The following is a 21,275-nucleotide window of genomic DNA, read 5'->3' as shown; positions in this document are numbered from 1 at the left end:
AACAACTTGTCAATAAAAAAAAAATACATGTATGACAAAACTCTCCATGAAATGCCCCTCCCTCCCCCCCCCCCCCCCCCCCCCATCATCAGACAGGCGTCTTACCACAGAACATTGATCCGACAGTTAGTGCCAGTTCTAATCCTTATGGCATGCAGCGGGTACTGCGTAATTAATCAAATTTATGAAATTCTTGCGTGGAGATGTTTTTATTTCAACTGATTGACGAATTACCCTACATCGACTTTGCCCCCCCCCCAAAAAAAAACAAAACAAAACAAACAAACAAACAAACAAACAAATTAATCGCTTTCGCCCCTTGTATCGGCAGGACACATATTTGACGTCACGCACTCCTACACAGTCGTCTTCGAAATGCTGGGCGTCGGTCTCATCATCGCCGTTGTCAACCAGCTCCTCGTAGCAGTGTTCAAATATTATAGGTCAAGGCAAGATGTCGCAGAGGAGGGATGACCAGGAACCTTAAAATGATTATTAAAAGTTCGGGTAGATGGCGGTAACGCGTGACTATTAATGATGGGAATTTCAACCGGCCAGCTTCAACTCCCTTCATGTAGAATGTTGTCAACCGTCATTTCTCTCATGCCAATGTTTTTTTTTTTTTTTTTTTTTTTTTTTTTTTTGAGGGGGGGGGGGGGTGGGTTTTTTTCCTCAAAAACTAATCCATTACCAACAGATAAGTCCGTAACTCATGCATGAAATATGAATGTATACTTTTACTTACTGTATATATGCCAGTGGCAATGTCATTATAGGTGTAGCTGTCTAAGATTAGTACCCTGCTCAGATCTATTTACCACCTCGAAAGAACATTTGGTGCTTGCGGTAATGGATTTGAGCATATTACTTTATGTTTATGCTCAAAAGCATGTGAAAGAATCCTTCACAGTATACTTTGATGAAAAAAAAGGAAAACTCCACGTTGACGTTAACAGGAATCTCAAAATCTGTACCATCTCACAAGACAAAATTGTTTTATGCCTTTTATATTGTTTACAAGTTTGTTGAATTTTCTCTAATTTCTTTATACAGTGTATTGTTGTACAGAATGTCATGAACTACAGTATATCAATCTAGCAATGACGGCACTGAAACATCATAGATTGGTAACTTTTGAATCGACGGTCCGATTTTTCACAAACTTTCACTCATGTCTCATATTGCTGCTCTCATTTAATCCACATTTATATTTGAGTTTCGGTTTTATTTAACGCAGGAGGGATTTACCAAAGTAACCACGGTAACTGCAGCAAAATTTTCACAGCTGGTGCAAAGTGGAATAAGAAAAAAAAAATTTCAAGAGAAAATCGTGACTCGCGTGATAATGAATCTAGGGTTTTCATCAATACACGAAGTATACCAGTTATTACGTTAAGTGAATAATATCTCGGCATTTAATGGGCTTATGGTTAACCTCATGAACCCATACAAAACAAAACAAAACAAAACAAAAAGCATTCATGATATAATCATACAATGTACAATGTATGTATGTATATCCATACTGTACAGGATGTATGTATGTGTATTATGACACTGAAACGCCCGAAGTTTGCAGAAAAACTTTGATTCCATTTATGATTTTTTATCATCACTTAAACATTCTTTTTCTGTGATAGCAATATCTGAAACTTGGATAGTTGATACTCCTATAATCCCGTATAAATTGCAAGGATATACTTTTATAAATTCAAATAGGTATTCTGGGAAAGGGGGTGGGGTAGCATTTTTCATTTTCGATAGTATTAAATTTAAGACCAGAATTGATATCCTTCAAACTGAACAAGAGAAGGCTTGTTGTGAATATATTTTTGTTGATTTTGAAGGCAGTAATAACAACTCAACTGTGGGTGTGATATAAAAGAAACCAGGATGTAAAATGGATTTGTTTTTTGATTTTTATAACAGAGTTCTTCGTATTATTTCCAATGAACGTAGAAATGTATATATCTTAGGTGATTTTAGTATAAATTTATTGGGAATTTCGTTAGATCAAGAAGCCAAACGTTTTATAAATCTCAACTCATCCTATGGTTTGGTCCCTTTAATTTATACCCCTACACGTATAACAGGAATAGTGAAACACTTATTGATAATATTTTCACCAATGTTATTTGTTCTGAGTTGGATTGTGGCAGGTTTTTTCGCTGATATCACTGATCATTTACCAATTTTTATTTTTGCAAATACAACATTATATTAAAACATGAGAAAAGATCTCAGGAGAAAATTAATCGAAAAATATCAGATGAAGGTTTGAAAAAGGTAAAACAAGAACTTAATAATTTAGATTGGTCTTCTGTATATTCAACTTCTGATGCAAATGAAGCTTATGATATATTTTTGTTTTTGTTGATTTCAGTAATAGACAGAAATTTGCCTTTGAAGAAAAGTAGTGTCCGTAAGTGCAAAATAAGGAAACCATGGATTACCCCAGAATTGTTAAGATATATAAAGAAGAAACATAAATTGTATAAGATATTTTTGAATGATAAAACTGTTATACATGAAAGGAAATATAAAATGTATAGAAATAAAGTGAACAATTGTTTACGTCATGCTAAAAAATCATTTTATTGTAACAGAATGTCAGAAAATAGAAATGATTACAAAGGTATTTGGTCAATAATTAATGATATTTTGAAAAATCTAAGAAACATTTCCCTGATTATTTTGTTAGTGATGATAGGGAAATAAATGATCCTCAGTTAATAGCAAATGAATTTAATATTCATTTTGAAAACTGTTGTAAAACTGCATTAGATTTATTGTCTGATAATATGACATGTATTCCTTCATTCGATACTTACCTCACAGATCACTTTTCCAAGTCGATTTTTTTAAAACCCATAAATGAATCTGAGTTGATTGAAGTTTGTAAATCATTGAAAAACGGTTTTTCGTATGATGTTGATTATTTAAATGTATACATAATGAAACAAATAATATATTCAGTTTTGAAACCTTTACTTTATATATTCAATTTATCTCTACAAACAGGTGCAGTTCAAAAAAAATTGAATGTTGCAAAGATAGTACCTGTTTATAAGAGAGAATCTCATTCATTTAATAATTATCGACCTATATCAATATTACCATGCTTTTCAAAAATAATAGAAAAATGTATATATAATCGGGTTTTTTTTTCTTTTTTGTCTTTTAACAATATCCTTTGTAACAACCAGTATGGTTTTAGAAAAATCATGGGACTGATCATACTTTGATAAAACTCCAAGATACAGTTGTTAAAGCTTTGAATATGAATAATTTTTCATTTGGATTTTTTCTGGATCTTTCAAAGGCCTTTGATATTGTAAATCATGAAATGTTATTGTATGAATTACATTATTATGGTAATTCTGCACATTTGATTTCATATGACTGTTACATCTATATGTTTTTGTTGTTTTTGTTCTGTTCTTGTTGTTTTTGTTCTGTTCTTGTCTCGAAACTGTAAAATACTCTATGTGCCTCCACAATCAAGTACTCGTACATACCCGAGGGAACTTATTTCATACAAGGCCGCAAGGCCTTTCTCTAGTTCTCTTTTTCATTTCCATGAATTATTGATTTTTGGCAAATATGTAAACTTGAACTTTGTTTGTCTGTATTATGTCAATTTTCGATTGATTATTGTTTTGTGTGTTTTGTAACTACGGATTTTAATTGGAATGAATAAACGAAACTGAATAAACGAAACTGAAACTGAAAATCATCATTTTATCAATTATTACTTGAAATCAACAACGTTTTATTATTATATTTACATGCATACTTTCAGGTGTTTGCTCTGTTGAGATGAACAAAACAAAACCAAAAAGAAAATGCCCAAATTTTCAAGGAAATCTAGTCTTTAAAGCTTTCCCGGGAAACTGCGAGCCAGGAAGGCGCCCTCAAAGAGAGTGCATCTTCAATCAAACTTGACAAGGAGAAGCAAACAAATCTAGATCATTACAGTAATTTACTTGCAAAAGACAGTGTAGGGAAAGATCTGCATATGATACACGCGTGAAAGACAAGAGAGCACAATGACTCTCAGAGAAGAAGTTCACATCAATAGAGGAGGGGGAAAAAGAAGAAAAAAACTGGACAAAGCTCTCATACTTTTCCACCCAAGAAAAGGCTCGACACTGATGACTGATGATGAAAAATCGAGAATACTGTAAGACAAAGAAAAGGGAAAGTAGGGCACGAAGATCAAGAAAAATAAATACATTGTAATGAATGACCAAAAGAAAGAACGTGACCAAAAAAAAAAAAAAAAAAAAAAAAAAAGGTTTCCAAGGTTTCCCAGAGAAATACATGCACAGTCTCTGAAGCAAACCACCGTCAGAGTCAGTCAACAATGTACAGGAATGTAAGAAAAATCAAAGAAAATATCCCAAAATCACCAAGAAGTTGATCTTGTAATCAGTTTTGCAACTTAAAAAACAAAAACAAAAACAAAAACAAAAACTGCTGTACTAGAGAAACATGATATCAAGGCAAGAATAAATCTTGGGTCAATGATGGCTATTACTGCAGTCATAGATTCACTAAAAGAAACCTGTACTGACATTTTCTACTTGTCTGATAATTGTAATCTATATTTTTTGATGCTTACAACTGGAAAGAGAGGATTCTAAAACCCAGGATAAGCCTGTAATGATTTTTTGAAAAAAATGAAAACGAGCAAGCCAAGGAACGATCCACACAATTTGGCATACGTCACAGGTGCCAACCTCCGACTTTTGCAAAACGAACTACACATGTCAATTTACTGATGAAATCTCACACGAAGTACTGCAAAAACTGTTATTTAGTAAAATTGCAATATGGAGCTGAAATAAACATGTTAAACAATATTCATAAATTTTTAAAAGGAATCTCTTCAAAAGCTTTTTATTTAGATCAAATTTGTGTGGAATATTCCAGATATGCAAAATGAAATTGGCATCATGTCCGAACGTGCTGCCCAGAGAAAACTGTGTGTAAGTAACGTTGCACTAGTATACTAATGATGCACAGGAAAGAGTGCGTTAGTGAAGGTGCGGCGCACTCGAGAGTATTGACAATGGTGCAACATGCACGAGGCGCAGCCGAGCGATAATGGTTCGACATCACAGTTCAAACTATCTAACGAAGGTGAGGACTGAGTGATTCTTAAAATCTAAATCCAAAAAATAGTCAACGGCAATCACGGTTTACGCCTAGTTAGAAGAAAACGGCACTCAGTACATAGGCCTATAGACTCTAGACTAGAACTAGGACTAATGTTAGGACTAGTGAGCAGTCAAGGACCGAGAAGATTCTACTCGCCGCCCCTTTGACAGCTGTATACGTGCACAGCGCTATATAGGCACAGCGTACTAGTAAACGGTTTAGTATGCAATACATACCCCTGCTGCCAGAACTTGAAGAAAGTCCAGACGAAAGTCCAGACTCCAAGGTCTAGCGTTGCCGCTAGATCTAGGCCCTTGTGCTGCAGGCCCTGTTGTTTCTGTGCTGAATTTTGCAGGTAAGGTATCTGCTTTATGGATTTTCAATGTTTTTGTAGTCGAGATAAATCTCATGGTGGTCGTATTAACACCAAGGACTAACTTAGATCTAGCCGTTAGTTTTAGTACGACCCATGATGGCCCATACCTCGGAAGAGTGGCCAGACCACGTAGAAACAAACAGTGCCGCCGCTTCGCGATCCAAGCGCTGGTGTAGGCATAGTGCTAGAGTACTTCCGTATCCATGTAGATATCTCAAAATTCACTTCAAATTGCACCAAAATCACAAGAAATATTTTATGACTCATGTCCACTTGCTCACGCTAATTGGAACCACATAGCAAGTCGGGAAGCGTATGGTAAAGTGAAGTTGTCGACTTTCCTGTCGTCGCTAAAAACAATCTGCTCTCATAGTAACTGTACGACTAAAGAAGAGTTATCGCGGCGTACTGAGTAGTAGCCCTACTTGCCTGCGCACGCACAGACTGAAGTTAGCCAACTAATATCATGAGACAAATCTTTCAAGTAATCGGGAGCAAAAAAATCAATTTACAAATTATTTGAGTTAAGTTGAATGAAAAATATAGTTCGTAAATCACACAAATTGCCAAAATCATGACATTTTTTAGTTTAGTTCCCGCGCAAATTCCCCGTTCGCACAGTCCTAGTCGGCTAACTTCAGTTCTAGATTGTCCATGTCGCGTTTACCAAGATCTCTCGCGAAGAGTGAGGTTTTTTTTTTGTGACATTTTGAAAATCGGCGTCAATTTTGATACTTCTCGATTACCGATTTCGTTCAAATATAACACAGTATTTTGAAATAAGCTTAGACGTATACTAGTATCCTGTAATTTTGGTGCGATTTGGTTCAGCGAAATTTGAGACAGCTGCATGGATAGGACAGTACACAAGTACCGCCTGCTAGATAAATTGGGCCTAAGCGTCGTCTGCTACTCGGCACGATTTAACGCACGCGTATGCGAGGGCTTGTAATCGGTGATATATTTGGCACCTGTGACATCACGACATCCGGGCTCGTCAGCTCAATAGCATAATTCTCGCCCAAAAATTTCCATTTTCAAAATGAAATTACGGACTAAATCGTTATGAAATTTTGATTCTGTTTGCACCGCTGGGTCTTTTAGAATTAAAAGAACAACATATAAAAAAATAAAAAAACCGTTACAATGCCCTTTAAAAAGAAAGTCCAAGAAATGTGCAGAGGGAGGACAGAAAAAAGAGGCAATGCCACAGGTTCCTGTCTACGACTGCTTGTTCAGCTACACAGAAGTACAGTAATTTGGAAAATTTGAGAGTTTATTGACAAACATATCGCAGAACAATTTGTTCATGCTTTCGTCATGTGCCACTGTGACATGCACACATGTCAGCTCAATTAGTTCGTGGGAAATACCCCATGCATATAGTAGTGTCCATTTCACATTTAAATGTATAGCACTGTATATTACGTCCCCATCTCCAGACCACAACAGGTGGCAGTCCACAGGAGCTATAATGTAAGATAAATCCCCTGTCCAGGGACAAACATCTCAGAGGTCAGGTGGTCTTAACCCTTAGGGTAGGAGGCTAGCAGGAAATAAAGATATATACAGTGCACTCCCATAACGAAATGCTCGGGACCGGCAGTTTTCTTTCGTTATAACGAAATTTCGTTATAACCGAACAAATACGATCTATAACAAAAACAAGGAAACCACGTATATATATCATATTCTGCTTGCTGAATACTCATCATACACTGCAAAGCTATGTGAAATGTGATGGGATAACTGTAATACAATAATAAACGCAAGTTCCCCTCAGAAACTGTGCGTGACACAAGGAGCGAAGACACAGTGGTGTGAAGCGTTCACCCATGCAGAGACGCTATAAATGCTTGTTCCGCTACGTATTTTCGAAAGCAATTCGCATTTCGTTATAACGGAGCACATTTCTTTTGTTTTTCTTTGTCTGTGGCGCTCGGAAAAGACTTCGTTATAGCGGAAATTTCGCTATAACCGTGTTCGCTATAAGCGAATTTTGTACCATAGACTTTAATGGTGATAATTTTGGGACCAGAAGATTTACTTCGTTATAACGAAATTTCGTTATAACCGTGTTCGTTGTAACGGGAGTGCACTGTATAGCTAGTCCAGACAGAGAGATGATTGGTTAAAAGTAATTTTCTTTTAAGTTTCTTTGAATAGATTTTCAGACAATGAATAACATAAATTAAATAAGACTGACCTTCTTTATGATTGGTCAAAAGTGTAGAAGCTATACAACTCTTTATTTCTCATCCCAGACAAGAAGTAAGATAAGTTATGCAAGAAGGGGTAGTGGTGTGATTGGTCAGGAGTTATTTTTCATGTCTTTTATGTCTTTATGCGAATTTGAGACAATACAAAAGTTAGGAGCAGCAATGTGCTGACTTGACCAAGGAAGTTATTCTTTTTGTTTCCCTTAATGTACCCTTCCCCTGTCGTAAACGGCTGACTTGTCCAAATAGGACAACTTTACTTTCCCTTTATTCATAGTGGCTTTTCAAAGATCAGCAATTTTGTGGGAGACAAGAAATAGGAAAATTGTCTTCAGAAGATATCTAATCGTCGCTGAGTGCAGACCTAGGAGCTCCTAGGCACCTCTGTGTGATAACTCTTCTCACAATAATGTGAACCATGTCGAAGAAACTCTCTCAATAAAACCAGCAGGAACGGGCACCTTAATCATGAATGGGTTTTGCGTGTGCTTTATTCCCTGTGACTATCGGCTTAATGGTTGCGAGCGTTTTGGAGTGGTATCTCTTTCTACTGCGACGAAACAAACTAGAAATGTCGCTACAGCGACTGGTTATACCCCCGCCAAACAACATTTCATAAGCTTTCGTCAAAACAACATTTCATAAGCTTTGGTCAAAAAACTGAGGAAGTAGTTAAATCCGCAAGATCTTTCCTTGATCTTCTGCCATTAATATGCCGTTACCATGGCAACGTACTTTCGGGTACTGTCGAAAAATGCGTGTTGCACATCTACAACCAAAGGCACACATCTGTACCAAGTTTCATGGAAATTGGGCAAAAACTGAGGAAGTAGTTTGCAACACAAAATTTTCCATCATTTTGGCTCATAATATGTGAGCTGTTACCATGGCAACATACTTTTTGTCACTGTCAAGAAATGTGTCATGCTGACCTATATCCTAAGACAAACATTCAATATGAATTCCATGAGAATTGGAAGAACACTGATGAAGCAGTTTTGCCACGAAGCATTTTGCCCTATATTTTACCAATAACATGCCGTTACCATGGCAACGCACTTTTTGCCACTGCGGAAATATGTGTCTTGCACATTAACATATTCAGATGAACATCTGTACCTAATTTCATAAAAATTGATCAAAAACTGTGGGAGGAGTTCGCGACGCAAGATTTGTACCCATTTTTGCCCATAATATGCCGTTACCATGGCAACGTACTTTTGGGTACTGTCAAAAAATACGTCTTGCACATCTACAACCCAAGGCACACATCTGTGCCAAGTTTTATGGGAATCGGTTGAAAACTGAGGAAGTAGTTCGCGACGCAAGATTTGCAACGGACCGACCGCCCGACCGCCCGACCGCCCGACCGACCGCCCGACCGACCGCCCGACCGCCCGACCGTCCGCTGATTCCTATATACCCCCTTCAAACTTCGTTTGGCGGGGTATAATTAACTCCAACAGAAATATAGTTTCGTCACATCTTGGTGGCAGCAAGTGGGATCTGGAAGCCAAGCGCACCAGTCCATCAAATCAAGTCTGTTAACTTTGAGACGTATGCTGTGGGGATTTCGACGGAGACAGCTATAAACTGTACTGTGCTCAGTTCTTCGGTATTACATCCGGAGCAGTTTGCTGGTTGGAGAAAATAAATTTAATTCTTCAGTCTTCAGTTTGGGAGCAGTTTCAATTCGGACTGACCCAGAGAAAGACGGTGTCCCAGAAGCAGTTTTGAAGCAGAAAGGGGCAGTTCAAGTCAATCAACAGGTCTACAAAATATTCATATTTAAAGCTGAGTGGGAAAAATTCATGCTGATCCACTGAAGCACGCAATTTTCGTCTGGAGACGAGATAATTGTTGGAGGACACATCCGGATGCCTGTGGCAGCAGTTCCATTGGAGGGGAGCAGACACATGATCCAGGAGGATTTGGATGCTTCATTTTGCTGGATCTGGAACAGATCGACGGACGGCAGGAGCTGTGGAGCTGACTGGCTCCGGGAGGCAGGAGGAGCATTCGACGGACACCAAAAGGAGCTAAGTGAAAGTACAACTGGAATTGCAAGGGTGTGGCTCAATTTACACTTATTTCATGAACACTACAGTAAAAAGTGATATTATGTAATTGAGGTGTGTGGCTTAATCTCAGTGTAGGCTAATCATAATACAAATAATCTTAATTTTCTTAAGCGTTAGATACATGGAATTATAGTATCTTATGAGCTAATGTAATTCTATGACGTTAAGAGTACTTTCAATTATTGTTCACATTTGTCTTCTGTTAAGGTTATCGCATACAATTACTAGTACGAGTACAAGTAGGAGTATGAGTGATTTGCGACAAATAAGGGTGGCCTAGTTGAGGGAGAAGTGTGATGAGTTGGGCTTGTCCCATGATGGGCATAGTAAGGCCGAATTGATCGAAATGCTACAGCCTCATGGTAATTCAGCAGGGGCGGGGTCTGAGACAGGATCTATAGCAATGCTCCCCAAACTGAAAGTACTGTAGAGTTCCAAATGATGCGTCTGCGCGTTGAGAGGGAAAGGATGCAGCATGAACTACGTCTGGCAGAACTTCAGGCCGAGACTAGGCGCGTAGAGTTAGAGAAGGAAGAAAATATTGAAAAAGCTCGTATACAGCTGGAAAGGGATGTACGATTAGCGCAAAATGCTGCGCAGAGGCAGGGGCCAGCGCCCCATCATAGGCCAGATAATTTGAAAGAACTGCTGCTCAGACTCAAAGAAGGAGATGATGTAGATGCGTTTCTGCGCACTTTTGAAAAAGTTGCGAAACTTCACGGTTGGGGAAAGGAGCTGTGGGCAGGAAGACTGGCACCCCTACTCACAGGGAAAGCACGCGAAGCTTATTCTAGACTAGACGATGATGTGTGTGGCAACTACAATGTGATCAAAAAAGCAATTCTGCTTAAATATGAGCTAACGCCAGATGCCTACAGGCAAAAATTTCGTAGAATGAATAAACGCGGAGATGAAAGCTACGTAGAGTATGGAACAAGGATGCGCGATGCATTTGATAGGTGGGAAGCGGGAGTAGGAGCAAAGGGGAACTTGAGGAAACTTGAGGACATGATCCTACAAGAAAACATGCTGGATCACGTTCCTCCTGATTTGAAGCTATGGTTACTCGATAACCATGCAGCTGATTTTGGGCAATTGAGTAGTCTAGCCGACGAGTATATCACTACCAGGAGGAGCCTAAACCACACCAATAAGGGCCCTAGGACTGATAAAGGGAGCAGCAGTAACCCCTCGTCAGGCCAGGCTGGGAAGGAAAAACCAAAGGGTGAGGTTCAAAATTCTCCGAACAATAGAAAGGATCGGGAAGCAGTAAAGTGCTACAAATGTGGTAAGCCAGGCCACATCGCCCCTAACTGCCCTAATAAGCAGGGAGGAGGGCCCTCTGATAAGGGGAGTGGTGCAGCTCAGGGCTACTTATGTCGGGCAGATCAAGTGAACCCTAAACATAAGCCATACATGAGCGAGGCTGATGTGAATGGGAAGAAAATACAGTTGTTACGGGATACGGGTGCGACCCAAACGTTGATGAGGCCAGAATATGTACATGCTAATGCCTACACGGGGCAGAGTGTGAGGATAGGGGGTGTGACGGGGAATGAGGTTGATGTCCCATTAGCCCTCATACATCTTGTGAGTGAGCCATACTCCATCTCGGGATATGTTGTGGTAGGAGTAATTGACACTCTCTCTGTAGACATGATACTAGGCAATGAGCTTCTGAATGACACACTGCGAGAATTGCAATACTCCAGGACCCTGTTATGGTTGTCACAAGGGGGCAGCAAGCCAAGTTGGCTGAACAGGAAACAGGGAAGAATGAGGGAGGAAGGCCCTAAAATGACAAGGATGTAGGTAGTGATAGGTGTGCTACTCCAAGCTTACTGACGCTCTCAAAATTTGAGCTAGGAAAGGACCAAAGGGAGGATGGGACCCTAAAATTGGTTCGGGAAAAGGCCCTCCCCTCTGATACAGGTGCAGGGGACAAGTGCTATTGCTACTGGGAGGGGGGAATCCTCTTCCGGCACTGGAGGAAAAAGGGGGCAACCCAGGGGCAGGAGTTTAGGCAAGTAGTAGTTCCAAAACAGTACCGGCGGGAGCTGCTGGGGATGGTCCATGACAATCTCATGGCACCTGGGCGTGGAAAAGACAAAAGATAGGATCCTCAGAAATTACTACTGGCCAAGGCTTTTCAGAGACGTTTCAGAGTATATTCGAACATGTGAGCTCTGCCAGAAGACTAGTAGCAAGAGGGGTGGTAAAGTGCCCATGGTTCAGGTGCCCATCATATGTGAGCCATTCCAGCGAATTGCTCCAGATATAGTGGGGCCCCTGCCCAAATCAAAGAAGGGCAACACGTACATTCTAATCATTTGTGACTACTCGACAAGGTACCCAGAGATGCCAAGTTCAAAAAACTTTTATGAGTGAGAATTTTATGATTCGGCGTCTCGGCGCTCGCGCGCATGCGCACGCGAACGAGGAGGGTGTCATCCTCCCAAGGTAGGGAGCTTTTTTAAATTATTAGCTCTTAATGATGCGATCTGGTGCATACTTAAGTGACTATTTTTTACTAATTTTGAAAGGCAAAGGGAAATATACCTTCAATTGCAACTATCACTTTAATCTTTTGAGCTGTGCTCCTTATTTTTGGCCCAAATTGCAGACTTCACCAGATGCGTGAGAAAAATGGGTTCCATGCGTGAGGTCGTGAGACAGACCCTAAATGCTTGAGTCTCACGCAGAATGCGTGAGACTTGGTAGCTCTGGGTACCCAGAAGCAATTCCCCTTCGTTCCACCAATGCTGACAAGATTGCTGATGAGCTCATCAAGCTTTTCTCTCGGGTGGGGGTACCACAAGAAATTCTCACCGACCAAGGTGCCAATTTCATGTCAAAACTGATGGTTCAAGTATGTGAGAACTTAGGAATCAGGAAGATAAGGACGAGCCCCTATCACCCCCAAAGTAATGGGCTTGTAGAACGGTTCAATTCCACACTGAAAGGGATGCTAAAGCCGTACATGGATGAGAGAAAATGCAACTGGGATGAGCATCTTCCTTACTATTTATGTACTGTTCGCATACCGGGAGGTTCCCCAAGAGTCCACGGGTTTTTCCCCATTTGAACTTTTGTATGGTCATCGTGTGAGGGGGCCCCTAGATGTGTTAAAGGAGACATTGACAGGCGAAATCACTGAGGGAGAGGGTATCCTGTCATATGTAATGAACATGAGGACTAGATTGGCAGAGAACCTAGAGCTAGCGCACAAGAATTTGTCAGCAGCGCAGACGCGACACTGTGGTATGGCAAAGGAGCCCGTGCTCGCGTGCTGGAGGTGGGGGATGAGGTGTTGGTTCTTCTCCCAACTTCAAGCAGCAAATTGTTAGCAAAGTGGCAAGGCCCATACCGAGTAGTGTAAAAAGTGAGCGATGTAGACTACGTAGTAGAGGTAGGAGAAAGAAAACGACACCAGGTTTTTAATATAAACATGCTGAAAAAGTGGCGTGAAGGCACTCACTTCTGAGTTTAGGGAGACTCTAAACAGTATCCCCGGTAGGACAAACATCCTAAAACATGAGGTTGAAACTACTTCTGAAAGGCCCGTCCGCCAGCGTGCGTACCGTTTACCTCATAGTGTCAAGGAAACAGTGAAAAAAAACTCACTGACCTAACAAGGAAATCAGAGCCAAAATTGGCGAGATGGGACCCACAATGTGAGGCAGTCTTCCAAACACTCAAAAGTTCACTGACCTCTGCCCCAGTTTTGAGGAGCCCAAACTACTCCGCTCCCTTCATTGTGCTAGATGCTAGTGATAGGGGTATAGGGGCTGTGCTCAGCCAGACAGCTACAGATGAGGAGGGGGTCGATCACCCGGTCGCATTCATTAGTCGCAAGTTACTCCCCCGCGAAGTGAACTACCCCATCATTGAGAAAGAGTGCCTAGCCATAATTTGGAGTGTCGAGAAATTTCATCCATATTTGTTTGGGCAGTCATTTGTCATTCAGACAGACCATAACCCCCTGAGCTGGCTAAAACAGCTCAAAACCAAAAATGCTCGACTTATGGGATGGAGCCTGGCACCGCAGTCTTACCCGATGGTGGTGGAACACCGCAGTGGAAGAATGAACGGCAATGCAGATGCATTGTCCCGCATCTATATATAGGAATAATATTGAAAGCAGGGCTTATACATGTTGTGTGTATTAAAGGATTAATGAAAAAGTTCTGAAAGAATGTCCTTATCTAAAGAATTAAATGTGTGTCTTAACTTTACATACACGCAAATTTCCTTCTGATTTCCTTTGGGAGGAATTAAAGTCGCAGTTCAGGATAATTTATGTTGTATGTTATACTTGTAGTGGTATTATAGAACAGTAGAACTGTGAGTCTGTCCACACCAGTATGAAAAGTGTTAGGATAAAATAATCGCGTAGCCACTCACTTGCCTATACGAGTTTGGAGTTTCAATTCGACTCAACAATAAACATTTTGATGAAATGAGGACAACACGAAGGAAAGACACAGAGGACTTTACTATTGAGGACAATGATGAACACGAGAACAATGACGCATTCATACAAACACTATGTTATTGATCATTGATGCCAGAATGTAATTATCTGTGGTCATCTCGAATCTTGTGATATTGCATGACTTGTACTTAATATGCAACTGCCTTAAATGCATGCACATGGCATAGTGATGTCAGCATACTCATTGTTAGTAAGCTAACAAAATCAAAGTACACTTGTACCTCAAGAAAGGGTACATGTACGTAAAACATTAGAGGAATTATGATGATGAAAAGAAGGACGTTTGCAGAGCAAGGAGGTGAATTCAACCCTAATCCTTTTTGGGAAAAAAAGAAAGAAAGAGAAGCTTACAATCTGCAAGTAATTTCCACAACCCATGTGCATGTCAAATTTGTATAATAGTTAGGGCATTTTAGAAAATCTCTGGACCGTCTGTGAAAAAAATGATTTCCAATAGCTTTCTTCACCAGTGTGTTCATAAAGGTGTCTACTAATACCTCTCAATTAGTTCCAACCCAAATCCTCGTGGAAAATTCTGGGGAGCCAATCAAAGTTGGGCACCCGCAAAGGGGGAGGGGCAAAAATTGGAAAATAATTTTTGTCCAATATAAGCGTGAGAGATGTCTAACTAGGGGTGCTGAATCAATTCCAACCATTAGTTTTGAGTACAAACTACTATCTGACCGTAAAATAGGCCATGCCCTTCTTTTTGCCCCCGCCGAAATACGTTAATATTGGTATTTTTATATGTATCTCATTGGGCTTACAGAGTGGGTTTTCAGGGTGCACTGAAAACATTTGTGTGCGATGAGAAGTAGTCGTTCCCATTTCTCTTATATCCATTACACCAAGTATAATCCTATTACTGCTGTACATACTTATTAAATATTTGATTCTTAATCAGTTCAACCAACATCCTTGTGGAAAAAAAATGGGGAGCCAGTCAAACCTAGGCAACAGCAGGGGGGGGGGGGGGGGGTCAAACATGGGATTGTTTTTCCAGTATTAGCGTGTGAGATGTCTAATAAGGGGTTTCTGGGGTGCTGAATGGATTCGAAACATTAGTAAACCACTACCTGACCATTAAAATAGGCCATGCCTACTTTCTGCACCCGCTGAATTATGTATCATTGGTATTTTATATGTATCTCAGTGGGTTTATATAGTGAGTTTTTTAGAGTGCTGAATTGAGTTCCATCATTGAATTTGAGCTACACCCATTCTAAAAACAGTGCGCAAAACACTGCAACATAAGTGTGCAACTGAAAGTAGTCGTTCCCACTTCTCTTACTTCCATTATGCCCCATTATAATCCAACAGAAATGTATCTCAATATCAAAACCCTGGTACTTTACCCTACTCCCCGACATCTCCCTCACTGCTCATATCAGCTGTTTGGCTGATGTTCTGGCAAGAGTTACCATGACATTTGCCGCAAGCAGAAATACACTTGACTCCTTGCTTTTTAGAACAGCACCTAAGTGTGCTACAGTCCCCCTAACAGTTGCAGCTTACAAACTTCAAAAGATAGTCCGGTGTGATGGGGTCTGTTGAAGGGCCCGGTGCGTAACCTTGGTCACCGAGCTTCCATCCGGACTCCAAGACTTGAGATGGGGATGGAGTTTGCAACATTAGCTAATCTCTGGTTTGGAGATAAGCTCATAGAGAATACTGCGCTACAGATTCTTTTGTCGGGGACAGTTTCTCAGGTTTGATGCTCCCAGCAGCAGCCTGCTTGCTGAAGATGTCAAATCTCAAGTCTCCCAAGCCTTTGGGTGGTTTTCCGTGGAACATAAGCTTAAAATAATAATTCACCGCCGGCTTTAATGATATCATCTGTTTTGGCTCGGATGTCCAGAAACACATCCATGGCCCTTTCTGCCTTGTCAGTCTCGCGGAGCTTGTTTACCAAAGTTGATTGGCTGAACCCAATAATCGCTGACACTATATTGCAGCCGGAACCACTCGTGTTAAAGTGGATGACTTTGTTGCCACGACGGTCTGCACTCCACGTGATGGAAAACACCCAAGCAAGAGACGCCTCAACAGAGAGTGTCCAAATTGTGGGGTCAAAGCCATTAAGGAACACTTCTTGCCTCTGCTGCAAACTGGACATCATGTTGTGGATTTTGATGAATGGAAAACTACCAGCCAAGAAGTTCAAACAATCAAAGACGGAGCAGAAAAGCAGACATCAAGAAGATTCAAAAGAATAACATCTAGCGGGATACTACAGGAAGTACTCAAACTGCTCATGACGGATCCATGATTACATTTCTCGTCCACAGGTTCAGAAGACATGGGCCTTCGTGTGGAGCGGCACTACTTTGAAAGCTCACTTGGAAAATCTCCTGTAGATGGACAGCGAGCGATCATAAAGCGAGAAGTGACCAGTCCATGGCTGTAAACAGAAGTGAAGCCAGATCAGGTCTGCATAAGAACTCTACCAGTTCTTTGAAGAAAAGCTTTGTGATGTTGGGCAAGGTGTGTACCCCTCACGCCAAAAGGAATATGAAGATGCACGAAGGACATTCAAGTTTATTTAGTCAGGAGACATAGAAAGATCTCACCCAGCAAGACTGGTCAAAGAGGTCCAAGGAACAATGGCAGTGCATGCTGTAAGAACTGGTACAGCATATGAAATCATGACACAGGAACTCGGTTGCTTCTGTGTTCACTGCATGCAACATACAGGTGAATGCTGCGTAAACGAAGACTATGTTGGACAGTGGACACCAATTCAGCTTAAAGTCAAAGGTATCCTTTTATTTTTCAGGACAATGTAGGCTTTAACAGGAGATATGTCTACTCTTCACTAATAAAAATTTCGATCAAAACTTAGCATGCAACTAATTTTGAAAGACAAGTAAATTATTCTCAAAAATATCTAAGTCATCAGAAATAAATCCTTACATTTTTTTTTTTTTAAACTACTGACATAGTGACTTAAAAGTACAAGGCAGAGAAATATTTATCTTAATAATGAAATGAAACAGCAGCACCATTGGAGTCCAGACCACAAGAAGATCAGGAGTCTATCAATGAGCCTGAGGGTGACTGAACATCCAAGCTACCAAAGACTTTGGTAAGTAGCATATTAATTGTGGATTTATTTGTGTCTTAATTGTGTTTGTTATCATAAAGACAACATGTACTGTACATTGTATTCTATTTAATAACCTAATCTCTGTCTTTGCTGTTATTTGTGAACACGACAGTATTTTTCCCCAGCTATTAATACAAATGTTAATGACTGTTTCTGTGCCTCTTTTTTCTTATAGCCATCGACAGTTGGGTAACTGTCATTTAAGACGATGAGTGGTGGCCTGGTGTCGTCAAAGGGATAGACTCTGTGGATGACACTCCGTTGTACTGCACAAGGTTTATTAGACCAACCAGACGCTGTAGCACAGTGATTGGGCTGTGTATAATTAAAGGTTTATAAAACCTTGGGCAGGCAAACCCAATCGCTTGGCATGGCCCATGGAGACTGACGAAATCGATCAAATTTGCTCTGAATTTGGATGAAAAAAAAAAAATGTTCTTCTGTAACACAATAACCTTAACTTTCATAAATCTTTCAGTCACAAAATTTCTTAAAATCTGTATATCTGTATGTCAAACAAAATGTCCTCTCGGAAAAAGAAATGTGTTCTAAGAATGATTTTTTTGTGTGTGGATACTTCGTACTCCAGTAACCGAATCATATATTTAAACTCTACATGTACTTGTTGAAGCGTCTTTGATATGCCTATTAGGGGAGTACAATAAATCTGGTATATCTGATTTGTGGAGTTCAGAATCAATCAGTCCTTGCTGTCATAGGGACAACCTTGGGCATTTTTCCATGAAAATTGTTAATTTGCTTGAAAAAAAGTCTTTAAAACTGAAATTTTTTGCTACCAATGTATTTTGTTTGCTAGCATCCTTCAATTATCAAAACATGTGTATATCTTTCAGCTTTTAAGTTGCAATTTCCAGCCAGTGTGTGATAGAATGGCATGAAGGGTCCAGGGGCTATATTTTTAGAAACATTGGCATGTTTCATACTTTTTTACATACAACTATCCTACAATACACGAACAAAAAAAAAAATCATAAAATATTAACAAACTTTTTTTATTTTTCACCCCTGTGAGACAGTTAGGCATACCCTGATTATAAAACAACCCATAAAGATATGATGTTAAACATGTAAATGTTGTTTTAGCGGTTACATTTTGTCACCTTGTGTATTTATCTGGGACGATGTGTTATCTCTACATTTTCTCCTTTTTCCTCCATATCTCAAAGGAATTCATGTGAACAGAAATGAAGCATTTCACAGCCATTAATCAAGAAACACAGTGTATGTGGGTCATCTGGAAAGCTATACAGGCAAGAAATCAAATCTCATGGTCTGGAGACAATGTTGTATGCTGACGATACCCAAATGTATCTAACTTTCAGACCACAAAATCTACAGAGTGCCATAAGCAGGATCAATGACTGTCTTGCTGATGTTCTGTCATGGACTCATAAAAACTGTTTGAAAATCAATCCACAGAAGACTGAACTAATTCACTTTTCATCGAGATTTAATCCTGCGTCTTCACCAGCATGTATTGTAGTGGATGGACTGGATGTACATGAAACAACCAAAGCACGCAACTTGGGTGTACACATGGATCAACACCTTCAATTGAAAGAACATGTTAAAATTATGACTCAATCTGCAATGTGTGCATTAAAGAGAATAGGGAAAATGCGAAATTATTTGTGCGAAAAAAATACTGAAAAGTTAATCCATGCATTTGTTTCTTCTAGAATTGATTTCTGTAATTCCCTTTTATTTGGCTTGCCCGAAAAAGACATAAGAAAACTCCAAATTGTTCAAAATTGTGCCGCCAGACTTGTAATGCGAGCAAAAGGAAGAGATCCCATAACACCCTTGTTGTCATACCTGCATTGGTTGCCTGTAGATAAGAGAATCATGTTCAAGATCCTTGCATCATGTCATAGAACATTGATAAATAAGTCCCCTATATATTTGTCAGACATGATCACTGAATATATTCCACAAAGAAATTTACGATCTTCTAGCCAGAATTTATTAATTACACCAATGACCAAAACATGTTCATATGGGGATCGGGCTTTTCAGTCAGCAGCATCTGTACTCTGGAACCAATTACCAAGTCATCTTAGGGCCATCACATGTACTCACACTTTCCTCAAGTCCTTAAAAACATATTTGTTCTGTTATTAAATGATTATGATATGTTGTATTGTGTATGTTTAATTATATTGTTTTGTTAAAATTATGTAAGTTGTAGTTTATGGTATTCTACTCAATTATGTAAAGCGCATAGAGATTCCAGGAATATTATGCGCTACATAAGCAGCTATTATTATTATTATTATTATTAAGAAAGCTAGCCAGCCTAGCCTACTCTTGGTTCAAAGTGTAGTAAAGCATGCACACACTGCAGGTTTCTGATTGGATCATGCTGGATTCAGCACTTTTTGAAACACAACAGAAATTTAGCACATTGGATTTAGCACATTTTGGAGAAAAATCACTTTTGATCATTGCCTGATATCTCTATTTTCTTCAAAAAAAAATCAGTACTTTGGAGAGGTTACTGTTTGGGACTGGTAGAACTGACTACACTTCTGTCAAAAAGTTCAATTGTACACAACATGGATCCAGCATTTCTTTAAGGAACTCTACACAATGTCCTATAGATAAAAATCTTGGACCTGATTTTTTTCTTTGTTGTAACAAGATTTGTTTAAACCATGCTCATTATAACAGGAGTGTACTATATACGAATGTATGATCTACAATCTAAAAATTATGGTTCAATCCATTATCCAGCAATTCCATAAAGTCTATTACTTGATGCACAAATAATTGATGGAGCAGAGAAAGAACTAAAAGAACACAAAATGCATGAATTATCGCAGCAGATCTAGAATCACATTTGAATCAAGATTAATCATACACAAAATGTGTCAAAGTCATTACTAATACACTTGGGAATTGTAATGCATTCTGAGACTACAATATGGAGCATTTACATTAGCTGACAGCCTACCAGATTTTTTTTCCACATTCTGGACTTTTGTCTGAAGTTGCTAGACAACTACAGAAAACTTCACAAAAAACTTGGCAAGAAATCCAATTCAAAGATGCTGCCTTTTTGAGACACTTTACTGGTCTTTTGGAGGTTTTTGCAAATGAAAATTCTGGCTTTTTGCAATGTGACTCTCAATCCTACTCTTGTTAATGTATTCTGTCTCAATGACTAAAGGGGGGGGGGGCATGTAAGGGCAAATGACAAAAAACAAACAAACAATAAAACAAACAACATAAGTTTTGAGGGAAAGCACATTCTCACTAGTGTAAATGATAGAGCAAAAACTGATATTTCTTAACATTTTGCGTTTGCCAGCATAAACTGGCCCTATTGCAAAGTAATCTTCAAAAATGTAATTTAAATCTTGATCTCAAAATGGCATTACAGTATTCAACCTTCACATTCCTTGCACAATGCTATGATTAGCAAAGTTTTTTAAAAGGGAATTACATTAAAAATTATTTTATTGGCCTTGGACATCCTAGACGAGTTAAAAGTTTGAGTCTGTCTCATACGAATGAGATCATGACAACAAGAAAAAGGTAATCACGATCGCTTGATCAATTTTCACCAACAGTCCAAGTCTGGACATTAGTCCACTTCCGGACATTAGGACCTACTGATTCTGGACATTAGGACCTACATGTATTAGTACACAGAGCACAAGAAGGTTTGAGTAAGATCAAATATTGCGACCTAGTGAATTCTGAGCTGTGATTTCATCAGAGCGAAGGTCTTCGACTGTGCATCCAGGCAGCTTGTTCAGAATCCTTGGGTCGTCACCGTCTAGGTAGAATGAAGTCCTGGCAAAGATGTCCA

The 21,275-nt window shown here is 39.5% G+C and overlaps 1 protein-coding gene across 1 annotated transcript; it reads left to right on the top strand.

Annotated features, from left to right (window-relative positions):
* Positions 1-10,280: 10,280 nt before the first annotated feature.
* LOC139719958 (uncharacterized) lies at positions 10,281-11,651 on the top strand. The gene has a single exon (XM_071631338.1). The coding sequence runs from the start codon at positions 10,281-10,283 to the stop codon at positions 11,649-11,651; it is 1,371 nt and encodes a 456-aa protein (XP_071487439.1).
* The last annotated feature ends 9,624 nt before the right edge of the window (positions 11,652-21,275 follow it).

This window comes from Diadema antillarum, unplaced genomic scaffold (genome assembly GCF_040938485.1).
Source record: "Diadema antillarum isolate AM-2024a unplaced genomic scaffold, OU_Dant_1.0 scf00000117, whole genome shotgun sequence".
In the NCBI taxonomy this organism is placed as follows: Eukaryota; Metazoa; Echinodermata; class Echinoidea; order Diadematoida; family Diadematidae; genus Diadema; species Diadema antillarum.
Note: the sequence above shows the minus strand (reverse complement) of the source record. Positions and strands in the feature narration are given on the sequence as shown.

Excerpts from the sequence above, each read along its gene's own strand:
- LOC139719958 (XM_071631338.1), top strand. The coding sequence starts at position 10,281 with ATGCGTCTGCGCGTTGAGAGGGAAAGGATGCAGCATGAACTACGTCTG.